We start from the raw sequence: 24,873 nt of genomic DNA on the forward strand, positions 1-24,873 counted from the left end.
TCCGCCATCTTGGATTTAGAAATGAGTGCCATATTCGTAATGAGCATTTATTTATTTATTTATTTATTTATTTGTAGGAACACCAACAGCAAGTATATTACATCATTTACTACATTAACTTAACACTACACAGTCCTGATATACAAGCCAATTATAGGTGTACACAGCATTCATTACGTATTCAGCCAAGATATAATTAAATTAGACTTTAAACAAAATTAGACAATATTAAACAAGTTGATTTAAATATTCAAGTTAAATGAAAATAAAAATAAAAACAACAATACAATTTGAATATAATTAGTCCGCCACAGATAAAAATCTTATAATAGTTGCCTTGTACTTTGCCAGGGAATCAAAAAATACATCAAGGTCAGGTAATGCAGCATTAAATTCATTATGAGTGCAGCACACACGCGACACAGGGGCATGCCCAACAACATTGGTTCTACAAACTGGTGGATGGAACAGCCGAGTGATGGGCGTTCGTGGTATATGGTGAGGAACAGAGAGTGTAATACGTGAAAGTATTTCCTCACTATTAATGGTTCCGTTAACACATTTGTGCAGAAATAGTGCATCATATAACTTACGGCGATCTCGTAGCGAACCCAGTTTAAAAAACTTCATGCGCTGGTCGTACGGACACCTATGGGATATGTCCTGAGAAAGAAAGGCGAGGTGTTTCGTGAAAGCTCGTTGAACAGATTCCAACTGTTGAGAGTGCACCGCATAAGTGGGGTTCCAGACCACAGAAGCATACTCAAGTTGGCTACGCACTAGGGCATTAAATAGGTAAATTTTTGTTCTGTTACTAAATGATCTTGAATTTCTCTTAACGAATCCCAACATTTGAGCTGCCTTCGCGGTAACACGTTTAATATGTGATGTAAATTTCAGTTTATTATCCATGATGACCCCCAAATCCCTTATTTCTGTCAATTCCTCCAATGGTTGACTCTTGATACCATACACGGAGGGAATTGCATTTAGTTTCCTGGTGAAACGGACAAAAGAACATTTTCCAGAATTAAGCTCCATGTTATTAGACCTACACCATACCTCGATCCTGCCCAAGTCTCCTTGAATCAACGCTATATCTGCACGGGTTTCCACTTTTTTGTAAATTTTTAAGTCGTCGGCAAAGAGTGCATATTTGCAATGTTCTATACAAGATGTAATATCATTTATATACGAGATAAAAAGAAGCGGACCCATGTTCGAACCTTGCGGAACACCAGATTGTGCGAGATATGCATCAGATTCAAAACCCTTCACAACGACTGATTGATATCTATCAGACAAATATGAACGAAGCCAGTCTAAGAGACATCCGTTTAGTCCAAAAGCATCTAATTTTTGTAACAGCAGATAATGATCAACCTTGTCGAATGCACTGCTGAAGTCGGTATACACAGTATCCACTTGTTTGCCTTTATCAATTTCGCAAGCCAAATCAGATACAAAATTAACCAGATTGGTTTGAATGGACCGTCCGTTTCTGAAGCCATGTTGGTGCGGTGTAATATATTTGTCTACATACCGTGTAATAATTGGACATACCAATGACTCCAATAGCTTAGATGGACAGGACAAAATTGTAATGGGTCTGTAATTTTTGACACAATGAGGGTCACCCTTTTTGAATATCGGAACAATTCTAGCTTTTTTCCATTCAGTGGGGAACGTACCCCTAGCCAAAGAATGATTAAATATGATCGTTAGGGGGAACGCTAACACTGCTGCGGCACGTTTATAGAAAATAGGCGGTATTTGATCTGGACCCGTACTCTTATCTGGATCTAACTGATCAAGTTTTCTAAAAACCTCCCCTACTGTGACACTAAACTGGCCTGACAAACATTCCTTACGACCAATTGAGTTATTACTTGAGATTAGACTGCTCGTATTAAAGACAGAAGAAAAATGTTTAGCAAAAAGATTTGCTATGTCGTAACCATTCTCAGCCGAAATATTATTTAAGTTCATACTAGACGGAATGGACGTGTTATTCATTCGTTTATTGTTCACAAATTTCCAAAAGGTCTTGCAATTTTGAGATATTTTACTTTCTATTTTCCGTTTATAGTTTATATAGCAGTTATTTAAATACTTATTGCATCGATCGCGCACAAGTTCGAACTCAATTAGGTCACGTGGGTTATTAAATTTTCTGTGTCGACGTCGAAGTTTTTCTTTTTCTTTTAGCATTCTAATTAGAGCCACAGTAAACCAAGAAGGATGTGTTGACCTTTTTTTTTTACATTTTGGTACGCATCGTTCAATCAAACCTCGTGTTATACCGTAGAAGACAGAAACCATTTGGTCCGTTGTACTGCACCCAAGAAACTCATAGGACCAATCAATATTCATAAGCTCCCCAACAATAATGTCATAGTCGGCCTTAAAAAAGTTGTAATTAGTATACGGTTTACTACGCAACATGGTAGGACCAACATTATCAATCGTATACAAAATTGGCGGATGGTGCAAATCCAGTCTGCTAAGTAAGTCTAGTGGCGGAGTAACTTTCCCATAACATACATTACTCAAAACTATATCTAAGATTCTGTCATTCTGGTTACGGATGCCGTTGTACTGACGAAGATTATTGATATGCATAAAGTCTATCAAAGCATTTTCCATAGCATTATGGTAGTTAGATAGTAACATATGCCAACCATCTAGGGCATTTGTCCATTCAATACCACCAAGATTCATATCTCCCATTACAACAACATCACCAACCAAATTAATGACATTACAGGTGTTATCAAGAAAACGCTTGACCGTATCACACTTAGGTGGAGAAGGTATGTATACAGCACATATGTGAAGTTTCTTGGAAACTCCCTCAATATCCACACTAACCGACACCCATATATCTTCACATTCACTTTCGTACTGCATTAATCTATTCGACTGTAGCTTACGCGATACTGCTATCAACACACCTCCTCCAATCAACTTGGACTCTTTACCAACTGTCTGGCGATCTCGTCTGTAAACAACATACCTCGAGTCAAATAATTCATTGTCAAATATGTTGGAATTAAGCCAGGTTTCAGAAAAAACTATTACATCATATGAGCACTGCAAAACGTTACCGTACAAATCGTTGGTTTTAGTTCTTAAACCACGAGTATTTTGGTAGTAGAAAGTTAGCATTGATACAAAAGTGAAACACCAAAACATTGTTAAATGTGTGCTGAAAAGAACACACCAGACTAATTAATCATTTTTATACTGTCCATATTACGAATGAGTAACGCCTGACTCGTCTCATCCTTCCTTACATAAACTCGACCACCCCGAACCCAAACAAAAGTATAAGACATCTCCTTGGCTTTCTTTCTTGCTGCAGCGTGCAATGATTTGTTAGTGGGCGTTAGATGTTCAGCCACAAAAACTGGAGTATTCTTCCCTGCCAAACCAAGATGATGCGATCCAAGTTTATCATCGCGGTTTTTTTTGTTGAAATTATGAACCGCAGCTAGTAACATATCCCGTAGGCGGGGGCTTCGCAGCTTAGCAACAATCATACGAGGTCTCTTATCTTCTTTATTCAACTTTGCCACACGTGTCAAATGATGAGCATCCCCAAATACCTCGAAAAGGATACCCATATAGCATATTTTGAAAAATCGTGTCCGCCATCTTGGATTTACAAATAAGTGCTATATTCGTTTTTCATCGACAAAACCGAGCATATCTGTAGGCACCTGATCGACAATGTCGGGCAAATCTGTAGGCACCTTTAACTTAATGATGAGTTAAGCAAGATACAATTTCCCCACTTTTGAGGGAAATGTTATTCCATGGCATCATTATTTGTATATTTGTGTGCGTGCCGACGAGCGTAGTTACAAGTTGCTTACGCCTACATGAATTTGGTTTTTGCCTCACTTGTGACAGTTCGTTTGATATGAAACTATCGTTCTATGCGTTATTATTCTAAGTTCACAAGTTGTAGTCGAGAGTCGAGAGCTCACTCGGTGTCTAAGAGTTTTCCTAGATGAAATTACAAATCTCCCCCTAAGCCTCTACACAACGCCTCCATTATTTTTTTCTGGGTCACTTACCGCCCCCCTTTAGGCCTGCAGCGCCCACAAGGGGGCGTTATCGACCACTTTGGGAAAGGCTGCTCTACACTCCCACTTGTATGTTGCGAGGACAATCTGGGCAAATAATTATAAGACTCCTGCTTCCCTTTAGTTTTCTTTTCTTTCACTTTGGCTTCCCACGGCTCATGATCCGTTTCGCCACGTATAATATAGGTTGCGCCTTTGTTCACATATTATGTTCTCGATACAAATCCGAATACGCGCCGCCACGCGCGTTCGTTCCGAAGCTGCTCGGATTCGCCCGTTTCATGAGTTCGCCCATACAAATTGGCACGTTTGACATCTTGGGCCAATGATATTATACTTTCACGGGCCATGGTGACGCACCATCAAAATTTTCAATATGTTCAAAGAAACAAGCGCGGCAAACTTCGGTGTTGGCATGGTGTTGGCGGTCGAGATTTCGAGTTTTTATTTTTGAAAAAATAATTTAAAAGTGTCCAGACATTGTGTACATAAACATTAGATTAGTTTGCGTAAATAGTTATTTAGTACAGTTCTTCTGTATATGTGTGTTTTGGTATGAAACAGAAGCCTCATGACGATGCGGAAGGTGCATCATGTGAATCTTAATATTTGTGTAGGAAAGGATAGTACGGGACACAGAAGAAGGTATAACTTTACTCGATAGAAATAGTCTTCTTTCTTTTTCCAACATTAAAGAACAAATAACTTTGTGATTGTGATTGATCAGTTATTGGTATATTTTGTGAATTTTTCAACGCGAGTGAAAAGTATTATACCAGATTTTCATATTACGTGATCATGGAGCTAAGCTTAGAATAATAACGCATAGAAACCTAGCCCGCACACGCTAAGTGAGGCAAATTGTAGGACGCCCTATGGGCCTACACGAGCGAGCGGGCAGTCAGTGCTCAAGGTCAAGTTGCCCCGCGAACAGCTCAAAAATTTTTGCTAAAAATGACGAAATGTGCGGTAATTGGATTTAAAAATAGATCAGACAAATATAAAATAGACACTAACATCACATTCCACAAGGAAGTAACGCGTTTCAACTTGTATTTTTATGTAAATATTCACTAAAACAGAAAATTAATTTCGTTGCAACAAGATACGAAAATGTTGCAAAGTAACGGGTTTTTTCTCCCCATTTTGCTATTCTGTTTCAAAATAATTATATTACGTAATTTTTTGAGAATAGACAATAACGCGACCGTTGCAAAATATCTACAAATGTACACCGCCGCAATAACATTGTAGGGAATTTACGTTAGCTATTTTTACGAAATATATTTAGTATTTGCCTTCATTAGTTTCATGTGAAAAATCATTATTCTTGTTCTTCATACACTCATTTAAAAAAACTGTCTTGCCCAGACTCAAAAGTTCTTAACTAAAATTATTTCAGGAAACTAACACTGACTAAAAAGTCATCGTCATTTCTCCAAAATCGTGTATAAATAACTTTCAAGTTCAGTTTCTTTATTGTTATCGTGTACTTTTCATGTACACATACCCACAGATAATATCAGGCTATTTATATATTCAAACTCGATAGTCGCACTTAAACTCGCTTGCAGGTTTTTGTTCATATATGAGTTAAATAAAAATTGGGTGGTATTTAATACGGTGCCTACAGATTTGCTCGACATTGTCGATCGACAGTAACGATTGAGAATTATAGACGTTTTCGAGGAGTTTTAGAGTGCTTATTGTGTTTTAGAGTGGATATTGAATTGTATAGTGTCGATGAGTTTCTTTTGAAACAATTTTAATTTTATTTTATTCGACAAGCAGTAGTTATACTACTTTATTTTATATATATTATTATTATTATAATTTTATTACTGACGATCATAGTTATCCCTTGACATTGTATTTCCAATTGCAATATTGTGACATTGATAACATGAAATAAACGATTCTATTCTATTCTATTCTATTCTATTCCATTCTATTCCATTCTATTCCATTCTATTCCATTCTATACCATTCTATTCCATTCCATTCCATTCCATTCCATTCCATTCCATTCCATTCCATTCTATATTCCATTCCGTTCCATTTCATTCCATTCCATTCCATTCCATTCCATTCTATTCTATTACGAATGTAGCATTAATTTCTAAATCCAAGATGGTTGACAACAATTTTCAAAAATGTATTTTTGGTAAACCATAAGGAAATGGCATGTATATCTGAATACAAGATGGCGGACAAGACTTCTAATTCTTCGCCATCTTGGATTTAGAAATATGTGCTATATTCGGAATGAGCAGCCCCAAATACCTTGAAAACGACACCCAACTTGCCATTATTCCAAAAATCGTGCCCGCCATCTTGGATTTAGAAATTAGTGCCATGTTCTTAATGAGCACCCCCAAATACCTCGAAATGGACACCCAACTTGCTATTATTTGAAAAATCGTGCCCGCCATCTTGGATTTAGAAATGAGTGCCATAATCGTAATGAGCACCCCCAAATACCTCGAAAATGATACCCATTTTGCATTTATTTGAAAAGACGTGTCCGCCATCTTGGATTTAGAAATGAGAAAAGTCGTGTCCGCCTTCGTGTATTCAGATATAAATGCCATTTCCATAAGGGTTACCAAAAATACATTTTTGAAAATTCCTGTCACTTGACGTTGTAGATCAACAGTACGATCGACAAAATCGAGCATATTTATAAGCACCTGATCGACAGTAACGATCGACAAAATCGAGCAAATCTGTAGGCACCTCTAACTTAACGATGAGTTAAGCAACATACAATTTCCCCACTTTTGAGGGAAATGTTATTCTATGGCATCATTATTTGTATATTTGTGTGCGTGCCGACGAGCGTAAATACAAGTTGCTTACGCCTACATGAATTTGATTTTTGCCTCACCTGTGACAGTTCGTTTTTTATGAAACTATCATTCTATGCGTTATTATTCTAAGGAGCTAAGTAAGTAGGTAGCGAAATACGTTAGTATTTTTATATAAAGAACTCAGTTAAAAATAACTACGTAATACATAGCTATAAAATTCGGACTGGTTATCAATAATCATATAATATGTAACGGCACTAGGAAATATTTTTGTATTTTAAATCACATTTATAGGTAATAGCACTCGTGTAATAATGTTATTTTTGATTTGCATAGTAGGTTATCTTCAAATTTTTATATGGTACGTTTTAAACAATATATTATAAAAGCACATTTATACAACGAGCTGGATAGTTTTATACAAAAATACAACAAAAAATATTAGCGATCAAAATGTTAAAAACATGTGCCTTATTTAAGTTTTCAGTACGTGCTAGGACGGTTCGATGAGGAAGATGACAACGTAAAAACTAAAAGATATGTAATAGAAGATGGTATCAAGCCGTAAGCTAATTATAAATATATGAAATTTATTTATAACTAAAACTGAGTACCTAACAATAATGTAGGCTAATCAAATAATTACGTAACACTGGAGTAGTACTTAGTATTGGAATGATTACGGATGTTTTTTACACGTAATTGGCCGTAGTATAGTTATTGCCCGTTAGGGAGACACCACACTTATTAAAAAAATTATGAAAATTATTATGAAAAAACTTTATGTTCATGAACTGAAGAAGGAAAAAGACATGCTTTTCGCATTGATTCGTACAAACGCGTCTCGATACAGGTCAGTAACGATGATTTGTATCGAGAAAAGTTATTGTTTATGATGTTAGTAATACAGTCCTACAGTATATTTTACATGCGTGTCTGGGTGATTGTTTAATTGACATTTTTAATACATTTCAGTGCCATATTTGGTTCATACAACTATGATCCCGTGAAGCAGAAGTTCGAACCGCGTGAAGAAACTCATTGTTCCAATCAAACTGGCTTTACTAAACTGAATTTTGACACTAAAATTAGATCAACCACAATAAGCACGCCGACAGATCCTCCACAAGGAGGTCGTCATGGAAACCATACTGATGTGTACCCTACAGCTTTTCTCGTACTACGGACAAGAGTCAACACAGCCGCTTCGCCTTTTAAATCGTCAGCGCTGTCAGGTACCAACAATGTCACTAATTCTACTAATACAACGCAGACGTACAAAATACGAAGCTTTCTTCGTATGAAGAGCAAATCAGGAAAAAGTAAGAAAAAACGCAGAAAAAATCCTATGGACACATCGGTTGAGTCAATATAATGATCTGATTTTTATGACATTTTTATATGTAGCTACAAATTGTTTATTCCTTTTGTAGTAAGACAAGATATCGCAAAATTAATGTGGAGTAAATGAAATTATTTATTCCATACCTATATTACTAATACCTACGGTAATAATAATATCCTTTCACTCTCCTTTCCTTACCCTTTCACTTTCTCGGGCGACCCTATTTCCATGGCGCGGGCCGCGAATCGGGCCACGGGCCGGTGGGGACCTTTATTGACAATCTTCATAAAAATCATGTTAATTAGTTTTATGCATTATTTTATCCAATTAAATAATGTTGTTTGTTGTGAAATGTTTAGGTACTTTTAATTCATATGTCATATACAAAAAGCATTGTTGTAAAAATAAATTTACGTCTGTGTAATGTGGATGATTCCATTTATAGAAAGACTAAATTATAGTCACGACCTGCCTAAATAGGTTTCACTCTCGTGGACCCCCATTAACGTCTCTTGCACCCCCTATTATTTTTACGCTAGCATGCACCCCTTGTAGCATGGAGTAGACCCCTGCCTCGATATAGACTACGTTGGAAATCATGTGTTTAGAACACCACGTCACGGGGTGGCGGCTTCAAGTCCATAGCATGACGTGGGAGCGGAGGCGTAGCATAGCCCACCCCGGAAAAAGTCGATCCAATCTTTTAATATTTTTTAAAATGTAAAATACATTTTTTTTTTTAAATGTATATAAAAATACGGATTAAAACAATGAGATTAAAACAAACAGCAACACAAATATTCCTATATAAATACTTATTTCATGTCAATGTTTGCTATATGTATAAAGTAATTGTTTTTTGGCGTCTTCGCACATGAAACCAAGTACTGTCGTAACTCAAAATTGCGTAATTGAAAAAACACGATTTGGTAGTTCAAAAAATTAGGAAATGATACCAATAAATTAATATTCTCGTTTCTAAATGGATGACTAAGTATTACCTAAATCAAAATAACCATTTTATTCCCAATAAAATCATTTCATTACTTTTTTAAACTTTCATATCGTGTTTTCTCAATTCCACAACTTTGAGTTACGACATTATAAGTATTTGGTTTTATATGCGTTGTGTTATGACCGTGTAATCAGTTGATTGAGTTTGAGAGAGTTTCTCAACAAAAATACACGAAAATGGACTATGAACATTTCATTCTGCTCGGAGGTCAATAAAATAATTATAATGACTAATAGAATATTGGAAGTCGAAAGAAGAGGCTTTGCCCAGTTCCTGTGCAGTTATACACATATAATATTTAATACTAATTACAACAATTGGCGGCCATACCTTAACCCTTAACCATACCTTAAGCCATTGCATTGTTTGGTAGTGATATGTGAAACAGCAGGGGAAAAATGTTTGTTCATTTGATATGATACTATACTTTTCATGTTTTTTTTTTATAATTACTATTATTTACAACATACCGGAATAAGTGTATCGATAACGATTAAATCGATGTATTATTCCGATTTTCCGCTAATTACTCCGGAAATTAAAATGATATTGGAAAAAATACTCTGAACATTCAGAATGTTATTTAAAAAAAGCAAATCTGTGGGAATAATTTTGTGACATACTTCATTATTATCAACTTCGTCGTTCACAACCAGACTTCACCTACTGATAGGGCTCGTTTAGTTTAAGTGACTGGCGTATTTTCATAATTGAGTAAGAATACGAATATGAAATAAATGCACCGTACATCTAGTACCTACGCCCCGGCACTTAATAGTTCGTTGTCACTCAACCTTTAGCATCACAACTGGCTGTGTGGTCTGTTGTGGCGGTGTGTCGCAATGGCAGTCGACTACTAAGCATGGTTCCGAATGAATATCATAAGTAGGAAATAAATAATAATACCCGTAGTACCTAATGTCGCTTAATGATGGTAATTAAGTCATGTTTTTTTATTATACCCAGTGACGGGGCGAACATGAAAGTCGTTGACCGCGTAACTGGTACTTAATTTTTTGGAAATAAATAGAAGTCACAAGGTGCCAGGTCGGACTGTACGCGGGAAGGCTCATAAGGTCAACGTTGTTCACCTTCAAAAATTAATTTGTCTGTCTGGCCGTGTGAGAACTGGCATTATCGTAGTGCAAGATGATACGGCGTTTACGGTTATTTTTACGGAGTTTGTCAATAACTTCCGGCAAACAAATGGTCGTGTACCAATCACTATTCATGGTACAACGATTCTCCAAAGCAATAGTAGCCACGTGTCCAGTTCTATTAAAAAAAGAAGCAATCATCCGTTTAGAGGCATTTTTGCACGCGCGCCACTTTGATTGGTTTCGGCTCATCTCGAAAGACTCATACGCTCGGTTGCTGCTTTGTTTTGGGATCGTAACTATAAATCCCTGTTTCGTCACTTGTTACTATGTTCTACACCAAATTTGACGCCCCTTCGTTGAATCTGGTAAGCTTGGCATTGCACCAAGTGGCGCGATCCGTTTTTTGAGCCTCAGTCAAATTGTATCGGAACCGCCGAGAGCACCACTTTTTTTTAAGGTCTTTTTTGAGTCAAATACAATAGTATAGCTTGTGTAGTATTGTTTGTACTTGACTCATGCCTATGCCTAAAGGTGCCCGAATCTCATGGCATGTCATATGCTTGTTTTGATCATACGGCGCACAGTATCGATGTTTTTGTTGTTCACAGCAGAGAATCTCAGTGACGAATTTCGTGATGGTCGCCCCATCACGAAATTCGTCACTGAGATTCACACAACCGCGTTTCAATTCTGCAAACCAGCTATAAATAGTCGTCTTGCATGGTGCTTCATCGCCAAAAGCAGTTTGAAGCCGAGCGAAGCTTCGCTGAGCTGTTAAATTACACTTAAAGTCGTAGAAAATCATACTACGAAAATTTTCACGAGTTAAATCCATGGTGATGTAGACAACCAATTTCGAAAATGACGCCACAATGTAAAAACAAGTGACAGTCAGATGAAACAAAACAAACTTTTTTTTTCTTATATTTATGCATTATGGCATCCAGCCTTTGGCCATATGCAATTTCCACTGGGTTGCAAAGTTTTGATAATTCTTCCAAATAAGTATTTTCTGGCTTCTTGAGATTTCAGGATAATTATTATTGTCGTTGCAGTTGTTGTTGTGGACCAAAGAGTTCCATTTTCAAATGTTGTAATTACTTTTTAAATATTGTTTATGTAAATGGCCAGTTCCGGAAACTTATAGTGCGCCCTATGTACCTACACAGCAAAAACTGATACTGATAATGCTTTTTTTATTATGCCAAGTGATGGGGCGAACGTGTCGTACGCCAGGTGCTAAGTAACATGCCTGGTCCTTAGTATACGAGTAAATCGCAAAGATTTGTATGGCACTACCACCGCACCCGTCACTCAAGACGTGAGTAACAGTAATGTGAGCATCACTGCGTTCCGGTTATGAAGAGTAAGGGTGCTGGTGAAATTACAGACACATGAGACTTGCCAACTTATGTCTCAGGGGGACAAGCGTAGCGGCAGTATCCCTTAGATCTTTGCGGTTTAAAATTCAGAGTGGCATTGCAACTCTTAAGAACAGGCGTGTCGCTTTAACATCAGCTTGTTATTCTCGTCACTTGGTATTATAAAAAAACAAGTCCCATGTGCCTGTAATTTCACCAACACTACCCTTCAAAGCCGGAACGCAGTAATGTTCACATTACTCCTACGCGGCAGAATTAGGTAAGGTGGCAGTAGGTACTTCCTTGGACGACCTCTTTCACAAGAAGCTCTATAATTTAAGATTTTGACGAGACTACTGAAATTAAAGTTTATACGTATTTCCAGTGCTTGTGTTTCCATTGCAATCCTGACTTGAGCATAGAGTAGAGTTTTGGAATACGACTCTTACACCGATAATGATACTATCTGGTCACCAAGTGTACATGCGTCGTGATATACGCACGTCGTTTTAATTATTTAAAACATATGACGTAATTTGACTCTTCTTACATATAAAATATATAATGTGTCGGAGGAACGAGCCGAAGAAGACTCCCACTTCAAATACGAGACATCCGCCCTACGATAAATCGTGGTAGTTTTGTACAGAATCGTCAACGTAAACGAATTGCTACAGTATGACCACCAGTTGCAGCACCTTTTTACCTAAATGCACTAAAGGAAATGATCTAACATAGCAGTTCGTTCCATTTATGCTGGTTTGATAAGAATATATTATTTATATAACACATTTTCGACTTTCGCAACATGTTTTGGAATAAGTACTTACAATATTACATTGTTACAGCTTACAGCGCACTATTTTTTTGTTTTCTTAAGCGTAAGTTTAGTATGAATAATATTTTCATGGATATTTCCGTATTTGGATTTGCATCTTTATTCCTTTCTCTGCAGCTATTGATAAAGTGAGCATACATTAATTCTATCTAGACATAACTTTACAAGTAGGCACCGAGATAACAGCGCATCAAACTTGACAATTAAGTTTCAACCCTATGTAGCTTATGATAAGAACGGCTCAAAATGTTAAATCGCACACATCGTGGAAGAATGGCATAAGTGGAGTTACGTCAAAAACGTTTATTGCTCCATTAGGTACAGAAAAATATAACCCACATTCTCTCCAATCTTGTAACTTTATCTACATTACTCGACAGAGCAGTAATACCATTCCATTTATGCCATTCTTCCATGAACGGTTTAATGGGCTCCTTATTTTAATTTTTTTTTTAAATATTGATACATGATCATTTGCAATGAGTACCTATTTAGTATTTTTAGGTATATTTGCTGTCCTAATAAAGTATGGTTTTTAGTTTCGTAAGTTCACAAACAGGCCAAGACGCAAATGAAACCGTCACGACCAACACGACGCCGGAAGTAAACAAGCGCATAATTGTGGAACAAGGGGTCTTAGAGGGGTGAGTTCCATTTTGTCATGATTGTCTAACCGGGGACGTTATCACTTATGTAAGTATACCATTAGATATCATACGTACCAACAAATCTTAATGAACACATAACCTCACTACCAACTTTCGATACCATTTTATTATTATACTTATCCAAAAAACTGGATTCATCTCAGTAAGCCTGACTAAAATTAAAAGAAAATCCCCAATTTCGTTGTTCCATAGAACAGTTGACGATTTCATTGTTATATTCAATATAACTTGCGCTTTTAGACATCTTTCTTTCTTTTACCGACTGAAAAATCTTAGGTTTTCGGGAAATGTCAAACGCATGAAGTATCTACCTATATACGCGACTTTCTTCAAAACTAAAATCTTTAGTGAAAATAAAACAAAAAAAAATAACAAAAGTATCGAGTTCTATAATATACCTAGACACAATTTGTTCATAGTTTATCGCGTGGTGAGTGTCCCAACAGTTACTTAGAATTTACTTACACGTGGTCTTAAGTAGAAACGGTATTGTGCACATAAATGAGTAACAAAAAATTGTTTCAGTACAATATTTGGCACTAATCTCTACGATATTGTCAAAGAAACATTTGATGTGAAACCGGACAGCAATGGCAATGGTGCGACGACGGCGATGGTGGACGATATTACCGCTGATGTGTCAGTCGGTGGCAATGAGGGCGAAACTACCTCGGAGGGCACTACCACTACCGAAAATACTTGAAGTTTAAGCAAACTAGTCAGCTGTGTTAGGGCCCGGTGGTAAAAGGTAACTCGAGGGAATCTTTTACGTTATGATTGACCGTATACATTAGTTCAATAAAATGAAAATAAATAAATAAATTCATTTCAACATTTTGGGTGGCCATTACAGATGGTTTGATCTCCCTCCTCCTGATTGACCCGCTTTATGTACATACACGGCCTTCGACAAATATTGATTTTATCAAAAATTGCATAGAAACGAGTTAGGTGAGTAAATGCTATGATAGAGCCGGCTGATTTCTGCAGTTCATCAAGTCCTGTCGGAGTGGTTGGATCAAATCAAATCATGAATACGGCATAGTGACGTTCCGCATGACACAGGTGTTCTCGAGGCATAATTGCTTCGGGATGTAGGTACCTGTGGCGAATCCCCGGTTAGGAGTCTACATCAGTGTGTCACCAATGTTGCAACTGACTCGAAGAGACGGCCCGACACACGGTGGCTGATGGGAAAATAATATCTCTTTCCAGAATGCAAGCCGCGGATTTGTTGTCCAGTCGAACCGCTGCTATATCGTTATTAAAATTTATATTGATATTATCGATAAATTGAATCAGACCTTTTAAATAACAAATCCTTTTAGCAGTTAAAATAAATAAAATAAAACAATCAAACCAAGAATAAAATATCACAATTTATTATTGTTTACTTCGTAAAAAACTTCAAGAAACGATAGGATCCTATTCGGAATTGTTTGCTTGACTGTACATGATAAATCAGCGTTTTAATGATGCCAAACTGTGAGAACATTTTCGCACAGAAAAGGCTGTTTTAGAAATCTATGAAACTTAGGAGCGACCAAGATCCTTTCGTGTACATTGATGTTTATGTGCGTTATTATTTATTTTCTATGTATGCATAATGATGTACCTATAGTTGGTACAATGAATCTAACAAGTACGGGATGTGCTGGAGTTCCTGTAAATATAGACAATACCTGGGACTTTTCAGCTAAAGCTCGCGCGTATAGCGTATGGGTGCCGCCAAATTAGGCTGCTACCAGATTGACTGCATGTTTGCATTTAATGCGTGACGTGAAGTCGGTTTCGACTGCATGCAATTAGTGCGTGAAGTCGTTATCAACGTCATGCAGTCGACGTCTCGGCTGCATGAAGTTGATTACGACTTCACGTCACGCATTAACTGCAAACATGCAGTCTATCTGATAGCAGCCTTAGACGCTCGAGGAAGCGAAAATTTTCATATAATTACTAGAAACGCAGTCGAAGCACAAGAGTCAGTCCCACGTCGATTGCGCCTTAGTAGCAATCACAGCTAGAGTAAAGGCGCATATGTTTTTTTTTACTTGGCCACGATAATAGTGGATCAAATTGTACACTTTATCTACAATAAACTACATCCTGCAATATGGGATAGCAGCTCTGGCAGTTATTCCAATGCAATCGGAAAAGAAAAAGGCATGGGAAGAATAATGTATGACATTTAAAGTAATTTTTTAAACCAAATCTATGATTATAAAGTTAACTATAACTCCGCGAACTGTAACTCCATAAACATGTATCAATCCATTCTCATGAAATAAATAAAAATCATTATAATATATTTTATTTGATTATTTTGACTAAATAAAGGTAACGCACAGATTCTAATACTTTCTAATAACATTTTTCTAACTTCCTTGGTTTTAATAAATTAATCAATAGTAATTAATGAGTGTCGTCAGAATCCATAAATAAATACACACATCAAAAGTGTCTAGGGATCAAGTACGTTTAAGAGTATTGCTGCAATTAGGGTTAATTATATTAACTTTTTTGTATCGCTATTGATACTTTTTAGTGAGTTTTAACATTTAAATAAGGAATATTGTTTAAAATTCGATAATAAGAAGAAAATCGATTGTCAATGTGGTTTTGTATAAAAATGAGTTATAGCGTTTTGACAAAATCATTACAATATCTGCATCGGAACCGAAACAATTTACATTATTATGGAGAGACGACATCATTTAACCCGAGAAGTGATGATGCGAGCCGTCGGAATGTGGGAAGCTGGTTCCAGGCAACGTGCTGTGGCTTTCACTCTTAACACTACACAGAGCGTCATAAGTCGCCTCTGGACGCGCTATCGCATGACGGGCAGCGTGGCCGAGCGACATGGAGGACGATCTCGCATCACGACTCGCAGATAGGACCGGTATATCCAAAATACTGCTCGACGGAATCGTACCATGACCGCCATGATGTTGGTTACGAGGCTCCACAGCTCCTCAGGCTTGCTAATAAGCGATCAAACAATCCGAAATCGTTTACGTGAAGTGGGTCTGCGATCCCGAAGGCCGCTCAGAGTTCCACCTGTTGTACCCTGCAATCGCAGGACCCGTTTACGATGGGCTCGCGAACACAGAAACTGGGAGGAAGAAGACTGGCGCTATGTGTGCTTTTCGGATGAATCCCGCTTCGGTATGAGACCGGATACAAGACGTACTCGAGTTTGGAGAACATCTGGACGTCATGAACGTTTGAGATATTGTCAGGAAGTTCATCCATATGGTGGGGGAACAATAATGATATGGGCCGGTATTTGGATCGGCGGAAGAACCGATCTCATTTGGATCAGGGGTAACCTCAATGCTCAAGTTTACGCAGAGGGGATTGTTTCAGATGTTATCATCCCTTTGCGAGGCCAGTTGGGTGATTCATTTCAACTAATGCATGACAACTCACGTCCACACACGGCTAGAGTCGTAACACGCATTCTTGCCGAAGCTCGTATCAACGTTCTGCCGTGGCCTGCTCAATCGCCAGACCTCAATCCAATTGAGCACGCATGGGATATGCTTCAAAGAAGAGCTGTGCCGAGTATGCATACCGTACAATATTTATAACAATATTTTGACTTGTTACAAAACACATGGGCGGCCATTCCTCAAAGTGATTTTGATGAACTCATCTTAAGCATGCCAAATCGCTGTAATTGTGATTCGTGTTAATGGTGGAAATACAGATTATTAATTTTCTTATCTTTACAATAAAAATGAGCAAAATCATCATTTTCGCCATTTTTTTGTCATTTAATTGACGCCGTTAATTTGAGTTTTTTCCCACAATTTGCAAAAACATCAATTTTAGTTTATTTTAATTAAATATAGGGGTAAGCGGTTAAATAAAACATAAGCATTAAAGTAAGAAGTCGTCCTGGAAGACTGGATTTGGTAAATATTGCTTAAATAACTTTTATTTCAAAAATATTCACTTGATCCCTAGACACTTTTGATGTGTGTAAGTTAAATAAAAAGCATCTCCAACAATTAAATGGCGCTTCACAAAATTGCGTGACTGCACTACTGCGGCGCTTCCTCGAACAACTAATTTGAAGGTGCCCTACATTCGCTAAGGACATTAACATAAATTTGGCAGCTTTATAAGGGTACGATAAGTCGTTTGAAATTTAGGTTCAACTTAATAATTTACAAAAACCCTAAAGACTACAAAGACGATACCCAACAATGAATACCACAATACTCGATGCACACTTTGAGCAAACATGCACATAAAAAAAACTTGCACATAATAGACAAACACATTTATGCATTTGCATATTAACCCCCGTGCAAGCTTCGTACAAAATGTACCACATTTACCTTACACAGTACACAAACTTGTATGAGTGTATGTTAAGTGTAATATCTAAAAAAAAAATTAATATGGCAAATAAGCCTTAATTATTAACATTTTATTACTATGTAAATGTATATTTCATTGCTATTATAAAGATCAAACATGGTCCTATTAGCGCTATCCATCATATTCGTTAGTTACATTGTTGTGTTTAGACTTATTACGAATAATGACAAAAAAATTATTAATGTAACAAACCCTTCACAATTAAAGTGTATATGGTATTATAACCTTCAAATTTATGAGATTAAAACAATTAAAAGCAACAGTTTTAATTTCTTATCTCCATAGATGATTGATGTCAATCATAGTTATATTACATTTTTGATCGTTTAAAAGTTAAAATACTTTAGTACTTTCACAATTTAACTATTTTTGGACAATTTTGAAGTATAAAGCCGTTACCCAAATAATTGCAAACAATATTGGCAAATTTATATAAATCACATAGACCATTTTAAGATTTACAGCAGTTCAACATAGTAGAAGCTGAGGGATCCTAACTTTAACCTTGTCCTTACACCTGTAAATTTTTCAGTATACTTGTTTACAGTTTACATTTTTTTATTTGTCACATTACTTACTACATGAGCTAGTCCGAAAATTATTGATAAACAGGCAATCAAAAATATTGTTCTGAAATACCTGAAAAAAAAAATCACATTCAAAGGTGCAACAAGTATACAGTAGTTGTTAAGGATTATGGAAAGTACTATATGCAATGTTTACTATAAAAACTTATTATTACACAAAAGACACAATATCATGGAAACCTTCATCTGCATAAACTTAAGTTTGATATGAGATCTTAATAAGAAAATGAAAGTTAGAAGTAAAAAGCTTACCAAGTGAATTTGGATCTTCTTAACAATCGTATTATACTTTCTGTTTGGTGCCTTGTGTTGGCGAAATCCCCAGAGTTATCAATGACAAAATGTGATTTTGCTACTTTATGCTCAAGAGGCATCTGACAATCGATGCGTTTTTTTGCAACTGACTCTGAAAAATCACTTCTTTTGCAAAGTCTGTCTAGTTGTTGGTGGTCTTCACTGTGTAAAGTTGAAAAAATAGTTAATAAAAAGGGTTAGGTACAGAAATAAAGGAGTTCTCTTCAATTTGTAGAGACATAGTTAACATAAATATCTCCATATGAATGATATACACCACAAAGAATACCATGAGTGTGTGAGGCATCTGAACAAATTTTTTTTTATGATAGCAAGTGACAAGACAAACAAGTCATGCAGTGACCTCAGAGGTTTAAATTGAGAAGATCTGAGAGGCACTACCACAGTGCCCATTACCCTGAGACACAAGTTGACAAGTCCCATGTGCCGGTAATTTCACCATCTCCCTTATGCTTCAAAACTGGAATGCAATAATGCTGACATTACAGCTCAACGACATAGTAAGACGGTAGTGCTTCCCTAGATGGTCTTTTTCACAAGGAGTTGTACTGCTACTAAAAACTTTGGTCTGGCTGGTGTGTCATGATTGTGTTTGAATAATAATAAATTATTGTAAACAAAAAATGTTAGAAAGATATTAATAACATTTGAGGAAACCTACCATACAACTGTAATTATCTTATGCATGAAGTTTAACATCTTTCCAGTTTCAAAGAGCAATGGTACTTCCATAACAATATATCGGTGACCAGAAAAGAAATAAGAGATAGCCATTTTCATCATTGCACTTTGTATTCTAGGGTGGGTGATGGCATTCAGTTTACGCCGCTTCTCTATACTGTCAAAGACTATCTCTCCAAGAGTCACTCTATTCACTTTGCCATCATCATGAAGAACTACATCACCAAAATATTCTTTCAACTCTTTCCATGCTTGTGTGCCCGGTTCTAAAACTGAATAAAGAAAAATATTTCAATTCCTATTAATAAGTACTGTTGTTCTCTGTACTCATAAAGAAATAAAATTACTCATACAGTGAATTTCTGTTATACAGTTTCTGGATACTTGTGAAACAAATATATTTTATTTACCAATGTCACGATCCACAAAAAGTGTTACTCTTAAAATTCTTCTTACACTCATCTCTGATTTAAATAAAGGTATATACATGTTCTGTAAATTGTGTACTAAATACTAGCAAAAGGTACAGAACACACAAAAGTTATAAGAAGTGTCCCAGTACACTTGAATTATGTTTTTAATTTGAGATTAGTACAGTTTCATTTAAGTATGTTAAAATAAGTAATGCGACAGATGCGTAGACATGCCCTTAATAAAAAAAGGAATTCTTATTCTTAAGGCAATGATTTTGGAAAAGCTATGGAGAATGTTATACTTAATGTCTAATGTGCGTTAACAATTAGCAGGAAGTTGAAAATATTTGTACGAAGCTATGAAAATGACAAACCACGAACTTTGATCTACAAACTAATGTTTTTACTGCATGTCACTGAGTTTCATTACGAGAATAAGTAGATAATGTTAAGGCTCAAGATAACTTCAGCAGATAGTCGATAAAGGAATAAATGGTCATAAAAATATCTACCTTTCCTGGCCACTTCATCAGCATCAATTACAGCTACACCATTTTCGCGAAATATAGATAGAACTGTGCTCTTCCCGGTGGCTAGACCTCCAGTAAGTCCTACTATAAACATGACACAGGTTTTAACTACCCAATTTTGTACAATTAGCAATAAACCAGAATTATGTTAATCCCATGCATAAAGCAAGTTTAAGAAATTCTTCGGCACATTTACGTTCGTTTTGGTTCACCGATATTTATCATCACGCTTCGGAAACACTCTAGTATTTAAGCCGACCATAGAAGATCATCCTCATCATCCATTTTATTCAGAACCTAAATATCAAACTTACCTACTGAGTATGGAGGTCTTATTTAATTGGTCATCACGAAGCCCATGACGTTTGACAAAAAAAAAACACAGATTAAAAATTAAATATGTCTAACAATTTAATAAAGAATCGGCAACTCTTGGAATGACATTATGTAAATTATTTAAAATGCATAATAAATTTACGTGTTTTTACTGTTATAAGTTTTTTTAGTAGTTAAAACTTTAATACATTCTACATTTAAAAAAAATCTAATTTTGAGACCATAATCACGATGTAGAAAGGATGATTGTCCGATTCGACATAAAAAAAATTAGACCGTTTATTTCCTTTTCTAGAATTCTTTTCGCTTTGCGAGGGAAGGATTTACTGACTATTTCTAATAAAACTTTTATTATTTGTTGCAGAAACAATCAGCGACCAGTTTGTTGGCGTAGGACTTCTGCAATTTCAACTTATTCGTTTGTACTTTGTTTGTTTTGTTTCTTTTTGTGTTTTCAGAGATATGTCTCGTGTTCACAGGTGCCTTGTCGACGACTGTTCATCCACATCGGAGACAGCAAACTTGTGCCGGTAACCTCGCAGCGTAGATCTGGAACGAGTTTGGATAGACCTCCTAAGGTCTCACAGCTCAAGATTAACATCGTTATTTACGCATCGGAACCGCATTCATAGGCATGCCTATGTGAGTTATTTTACACAGCAAATATTTTTCTAATTTGTGCACAGCAAAAGCGACCTCGGTGGCTGAACGATTACCTGCATTCTCAAAGATTATTATAATCAACGAATGCATTAAAACAGCATTCCTCAATGGAGATCGTAATGATTGCATTTGCATGGAGCAACCTACTGAATTTGAGACTGAGGGGTAAAGTTTGTCTACTCAAGAAGAGTTTAAATCCATACGGATTTAAACAAGCTAGTAGAAACTGGAATGAAAAGTAATGAGATCGTAATGAAAAGTGCATAAAGTTTTAATTACCAATGGCTATGCTCAATTAAAGACTGCAAAATGTATCTATTACAAAGACAAGGCCACCATAGCATTTTATCATGATGATTTCTTCATATTTAGTTCAAATTAACACCAAAAAAATATTATATATACGTTGCTTAGTTCCAACTAGCTACGGACTCAATTTTAGTAGAGGTAGTAGTAAAGTTGAAATGTTATTTGGCGCAGATTGGGCTGGGGATTAGACTGATCGAAAATCATATTCAGGGTTTCTGAGTAGGTTCGGCTTTTGCATTGTAAATTGGTACAGTCACAAACAACAACGATGTGGCTTGTTGTTAGCACTGAAGCTGAATACTATGGTCTTTGAAGTTCTCCAAAAAAGGCAAAATTTAAAAAAAATGTTTTTATTCGAACTCAAGTACAGCAGCCCGTCACCACCAGAACCTATAACGATTTTTAATGATAATCGTAGCACACTCAAAATGGTAGAGAATGAATGTTTTAGGGGAACCAAACAACGTAACTTAGCCTTCAACATACTTTAAGACAAGTATTTGTATCATTACCTATTAATAGAGTTTCAAACAACTGTCCCTATTTCAAGATTCCTAATATTCTCGGTGATTCTAAAAAAAACATGAGAGATATATATACATATACTTGAAATGTTAAATGGTTTTAAAAGGCATTCAATATTTATAATTTGAAATGTAAGCACTATATCCACAATATTTATTAAATTTCAGGTTTACAAACTTCACTTTGAGGATAAATTTATCAAAGATGATAACAGAGTGCCTTTCTCATGGCCTACATTATCCTCAGAAGTGGAAATAGCATGTCGAAAACCCACTTGTCATGTCGAAAACCAACTGTCTGTAAGTATTCAATGGTTTGGTGCTACAGATACTTATACATTTGTTATATTACTTATAAGCTATTTTTCTTACATTTTAGCTGTTCGAACAGTGGGAGATCATACTTATGCTGTACCACTGCAGATAAATGGAGAGTTGGTGACCTGGAAAAGATAAAGGACCACAGAACACAGACCACACACACAATATTCATCATATCGACTAACAAAAATAAAAGTGATGTTACTTAGTTTAACATGCTCGATGGTTTAACACGACAATGTGACATGATAATGTGATTTCTTGGTGTTTTCAAGGATTTAGTGACACTTTATCTATGTACTTTTCCGCATTATATGTGTAATAATTTTGTTGGTGTATCGAATTTTGCATAAACGATTTTTATAATTACTACTATGAGTTTGATAACTTAAAAAAAAACTGATCGTAATGTTTACTTCATTACAAATCTTTTAATATATAATTATATATTTTCTTGTTGTTTCTAATGTTGGAAGATGCGAAGAGAATGATAAATCTGAAAAAGACGCCACTGGAATTTAAGTTGCAAATTAAAGTAAAAATTAATTAGACTTTGTGTTTAATCCGTAGATGTATTACTATGTATAAACGAATGATGTTGGTTTTTGACTTATGTGCTCTAATCCGCCGAGCGACCTTTTGTTTAATAATTGTGCGATACAGGACATCACTAATAAAAAGCGATCCATAAAGGTTTGAGGCGCATCACTATTCGGTACACTAGCGCCACCAGCGTGCCGTCACGGGGCACGGAACTACCTATACGAACGTTCCGTTATAGGGCCTGTTTCCTATCTGTTCGTACTGTATCTTTTTAACATTTTGTCACCTATCACTTGTCACTTCTGTTTTTTTTTTCGTTTTCCTTGCGGAAAGGCAAAGATCTATGGACCATACAGCCCAGTCTTTTTTCCATTACTTATTTCAAATTTTTAATTTCCATTTCTAATTTCTTTTCTATTTTAGGCCTAAGCCAAGTCTTCTTTTAAGTACTTCTTGGGACGTCCACTTCTTATTTTGTCATTGTTTTATGTAAGGGCGCTCCCTCACCGGCGAGCATTCGGTTGTGAATGAACATTCGTTTTTGAGCATTACATTACAAACTACCTCCTTCACCTGCGAGCATTCGCCTGAAAAGATTCGATTAGGCTGCGATTTCACCAGAGATGTGAGAGTTAGCAAGGCCTTTGAGTCCTTTTGAGTGTCAGCTTGTGCCTTTGAGTGCCGCGATTTATGTTCTATCCGCGAAAAGATGACTGACGATCTTAGAGGATGGGAAAAAAATAAAAGAATATATAAATGAAGATGGTCTTTGATTCAATGTTTATATTCGGCACTATTATACGGCGGCATGATTTCCAACCATTCTTTTTTCTTTTGGATTTGTAGATAAACTTGAAATAGTAAAAATAATAATAATAATAAAATAATAAAAACCTCGTAGTAAATTATTTTAATAACAGAATATCGATAATATGTACGCTTCCAAGAACAACACTATGTCAAAAAAATCGTTAACAACAATTATCAAAATATACAAACAAACAGGCAATCTGAAGCCTTTGCCCACATTAGTTTTAAGTTGTTTATGTACTATTCTTGTTCTTGTGTGTGAGCAATAAAGTGTTTATTTATCTATCTATCTGACGAAACCAAAGCAAAATTTGGCAAGATTTATGAATAAACTTCTTAAATATGTCTAATTACATGAAATATTTGAGCTTTTGTGTGATTTATATACAGAAAAATAACACGTGCCTGTACAATGTTACATTCGGTCGATCTTCGTTTTTTCAAATGCCACATCCCGTAATGTTGCAGCGACGAATTTTTATTAATACTCTATTGTTCTCACTGTCAATATTTTTATCCATTTTATTACAATACATGCGAATAATTCTTTAAAACACTTGGAAAAACATTTGTTTTGACATTTGATGTACTTCCTTTTAACAACCGTATCATGTACTGCGAAATGGACACGGTTGGCATTTAAGATGACGTTGCGTATTTTCGATTCCCGTGTTTGACACAGATCAATGTAATGCTATCTCTTTTGGCTTAAGATGGCACGCAAGAGTTAAACAAAGACAATAACATGTTTATGTTTTCAATGTCGACACACACACACGCACGCGCCCGCGCACGCGCGCACGCACGCACGCACGCACGCACGCACGCACGCACGCACGCACGCACGAACGCACGCAAACACGCACGCACGCACGCAAAGCCCGCACGAACGCACGCACGCACACACACACACGCACGCACACACACGCACGCACGCACGCACACACACACACACACACACACACACACATACACACACACACACTCGTCACCATTGAGTTCAATAACCTTAGACGATGGAAAAAATAATCAATATCATACATATATTTTAGATTCAAATTTTCAGGTTCGTTTACTTTGAAAAATAAATAACAAAAGTAACGACTTTTCCTCGTTAAATAGTTCCGTAAACAAAAACGTCTGTATTGCTAAATCCGCCAACTACAAAATATCTACAAAATTTTAGTCGCAGCTTAGGCGCGGAAACATGCAATATAATTC

General features: G+C 36.2%; 3 protein-coding genes and 1 long non-coding RNA gene across 4 annotated transcripts; 3 read left to right on the forward strand and 1 right to left on the reverse strand.

Annotated features, from left to right (window-relative positions):
* Positions 1-7,207: 7,207 nt before the first annotated feature.
* Positions 7,208-8,425, forward strand: LOC113240384. The gene is made up of 3 exons (XM_026477675.1): positions 7,208-7,262; positions 7,382-7,465; positions 7,877-8,425. Exons 1-3 carry the CDS (start codon positions 7,216-7,218, stop codon positions 8,274-8,276), a joined length of 531 nt encoding a protein of 176 aa, XP_026333460.1. The 5' UTR covers positions 7,208-7,215; the 3' UTR covers positions 8,277-8,425.
* A 4,189-nt stretch (positions 8,426-12,614) lies between these two features.
* Positions 12,615-14,812, forward strand: LOC113225855. The gene is made up of 3 exons (XM_026458308.1): positions 12,615-12,688; positions 13,100-13,204; positions 13,754-14,812. Exons 1-3 carry the CDS (start codon positions 12,615-12,617, stop codon positions 13,929-13,931), a joined length of 357 nt encoding a protein of 118 aa, XP_026314093.1. The 3' UTR covers positions 13,932-14,812.
* Positions 14,813-17,732: 2,920 nt separating this feature from the next.
* On the reverse strand, positions 17,733-20,331 carry LOC113240376 (dephospho-CoA kinase domain-containing protein). Its single transcript, XM_026477662.1, has 4 exons — positions 20,129-20,331; positions 19,184-19,475; positions 18,460-18,663; positions 17,733-18,259 (listed from the first exon to the last, which is right to left on the reverse strand). The coding sequence occupies exons 1-4, from the start codon at positions 20,238-20,240 to the stop codon at positions 18,169-18,171; spliced, it is 699 nt and encodes a 232-aa protein (XP_026333447.1). The 5' UTR covers positions 20,241-20,331; the 3' UTR covers positions 17,733-18,168.
* A 636-nt stretch (positions 20,332-20,967) lies between these two features.
* LOC113240393 lies at positions 20,968-22,603 on the forward strand. The gene is made up of 3 exons (XR_003311249.1): positions 20,968-21,124; positions 22,147-22,278; positions 22,358-22,603. It is a non-coding gene; the product is annotated as an uncharacterized LOC113240393 (long non-coding RNA).
* Positions 22,604-24,873: the final 2,270 nt, after the last annotated feature.

This window comes from Hyposmocoma kahamanoa, unplaced genomic scaffold, assembly GCF_003589595.1.
Source record: "Hyposmocoma kahamanoa isolate Upper Pololo Valley unplaced genomic scaffold, ASM358959v1 100021, whole genome shotgun sequence".
NCBI lineage: Eukaryota > Metazoa > Arthropoda > Insecta > Lepidoptera > Cosmopterigidae > Hyposmocoma > Hyposmocoma kahamanoa.

Bases quoted from the DNA above. Each gene is read 5' to 3' on its own strand.
- LOC113240384 (XM_026477675.1), top strand. From the start codon at position 7,216: ATGTTATTTTTGATTTGCATAGTAGGTTATCTTCAAATTTTTATATG. The intron at 7,263-7,381 runs GTACGTTTTAAA...GCCTTATTTAAG, and splicing joins TATCTTCAAATTTTTATATG to TTTTCAGTACGTGCTAGGAC. The intron at 7,466-7,876 runs GTAAGCTAATTA...AATACATTTCAG, and splicing joins ATAGAAGATGGTATCAAGCC to TGCCATATTTGGTTCATACA.
- LOC113225855 (XM_026458308.1), top strand. From the start codon at position 12,615: ATGAATAATATTTTCATGGATATTTCCGTATTTGGATTTGCATCTTTA. The intron at 12,689-13,099 runs GTGAGCATACAT...TATGGTTTTTAG, and splicing joins TCTCTGCAGCTATTGATAAA to TTTCGTAAGTTCACAAACAG. The intron at 13,205-13,753 runs GTGAGTTCCATT...AAATTGTTTCAG, and splicing joins GAACAAGGGGTCTTAGAGGG to TACAATATTTGGCACTAATC.
- LOC113240376 (XM_026477662.1), bottom strand. From the start codon at position 20,240: ATGTTTATAGTAGGACTTACTGGAGGTCTAGCCACCGGGAAGAGCACA. The intron at 19,476-20,128 runs GTAGATATTTTT...TTCTTTATTCAG, and splicing joins TGATGAAGTGGCCAGGAAAG to TTTTAGAACCGGGCACACAA. The intron at 18,664-19,183 runs GTAGGTTTCCTC...AACTTTACACAG, and splicing joins AAGATAATTACAGTTGTATG to TGAAGACCACCAACAACTAG.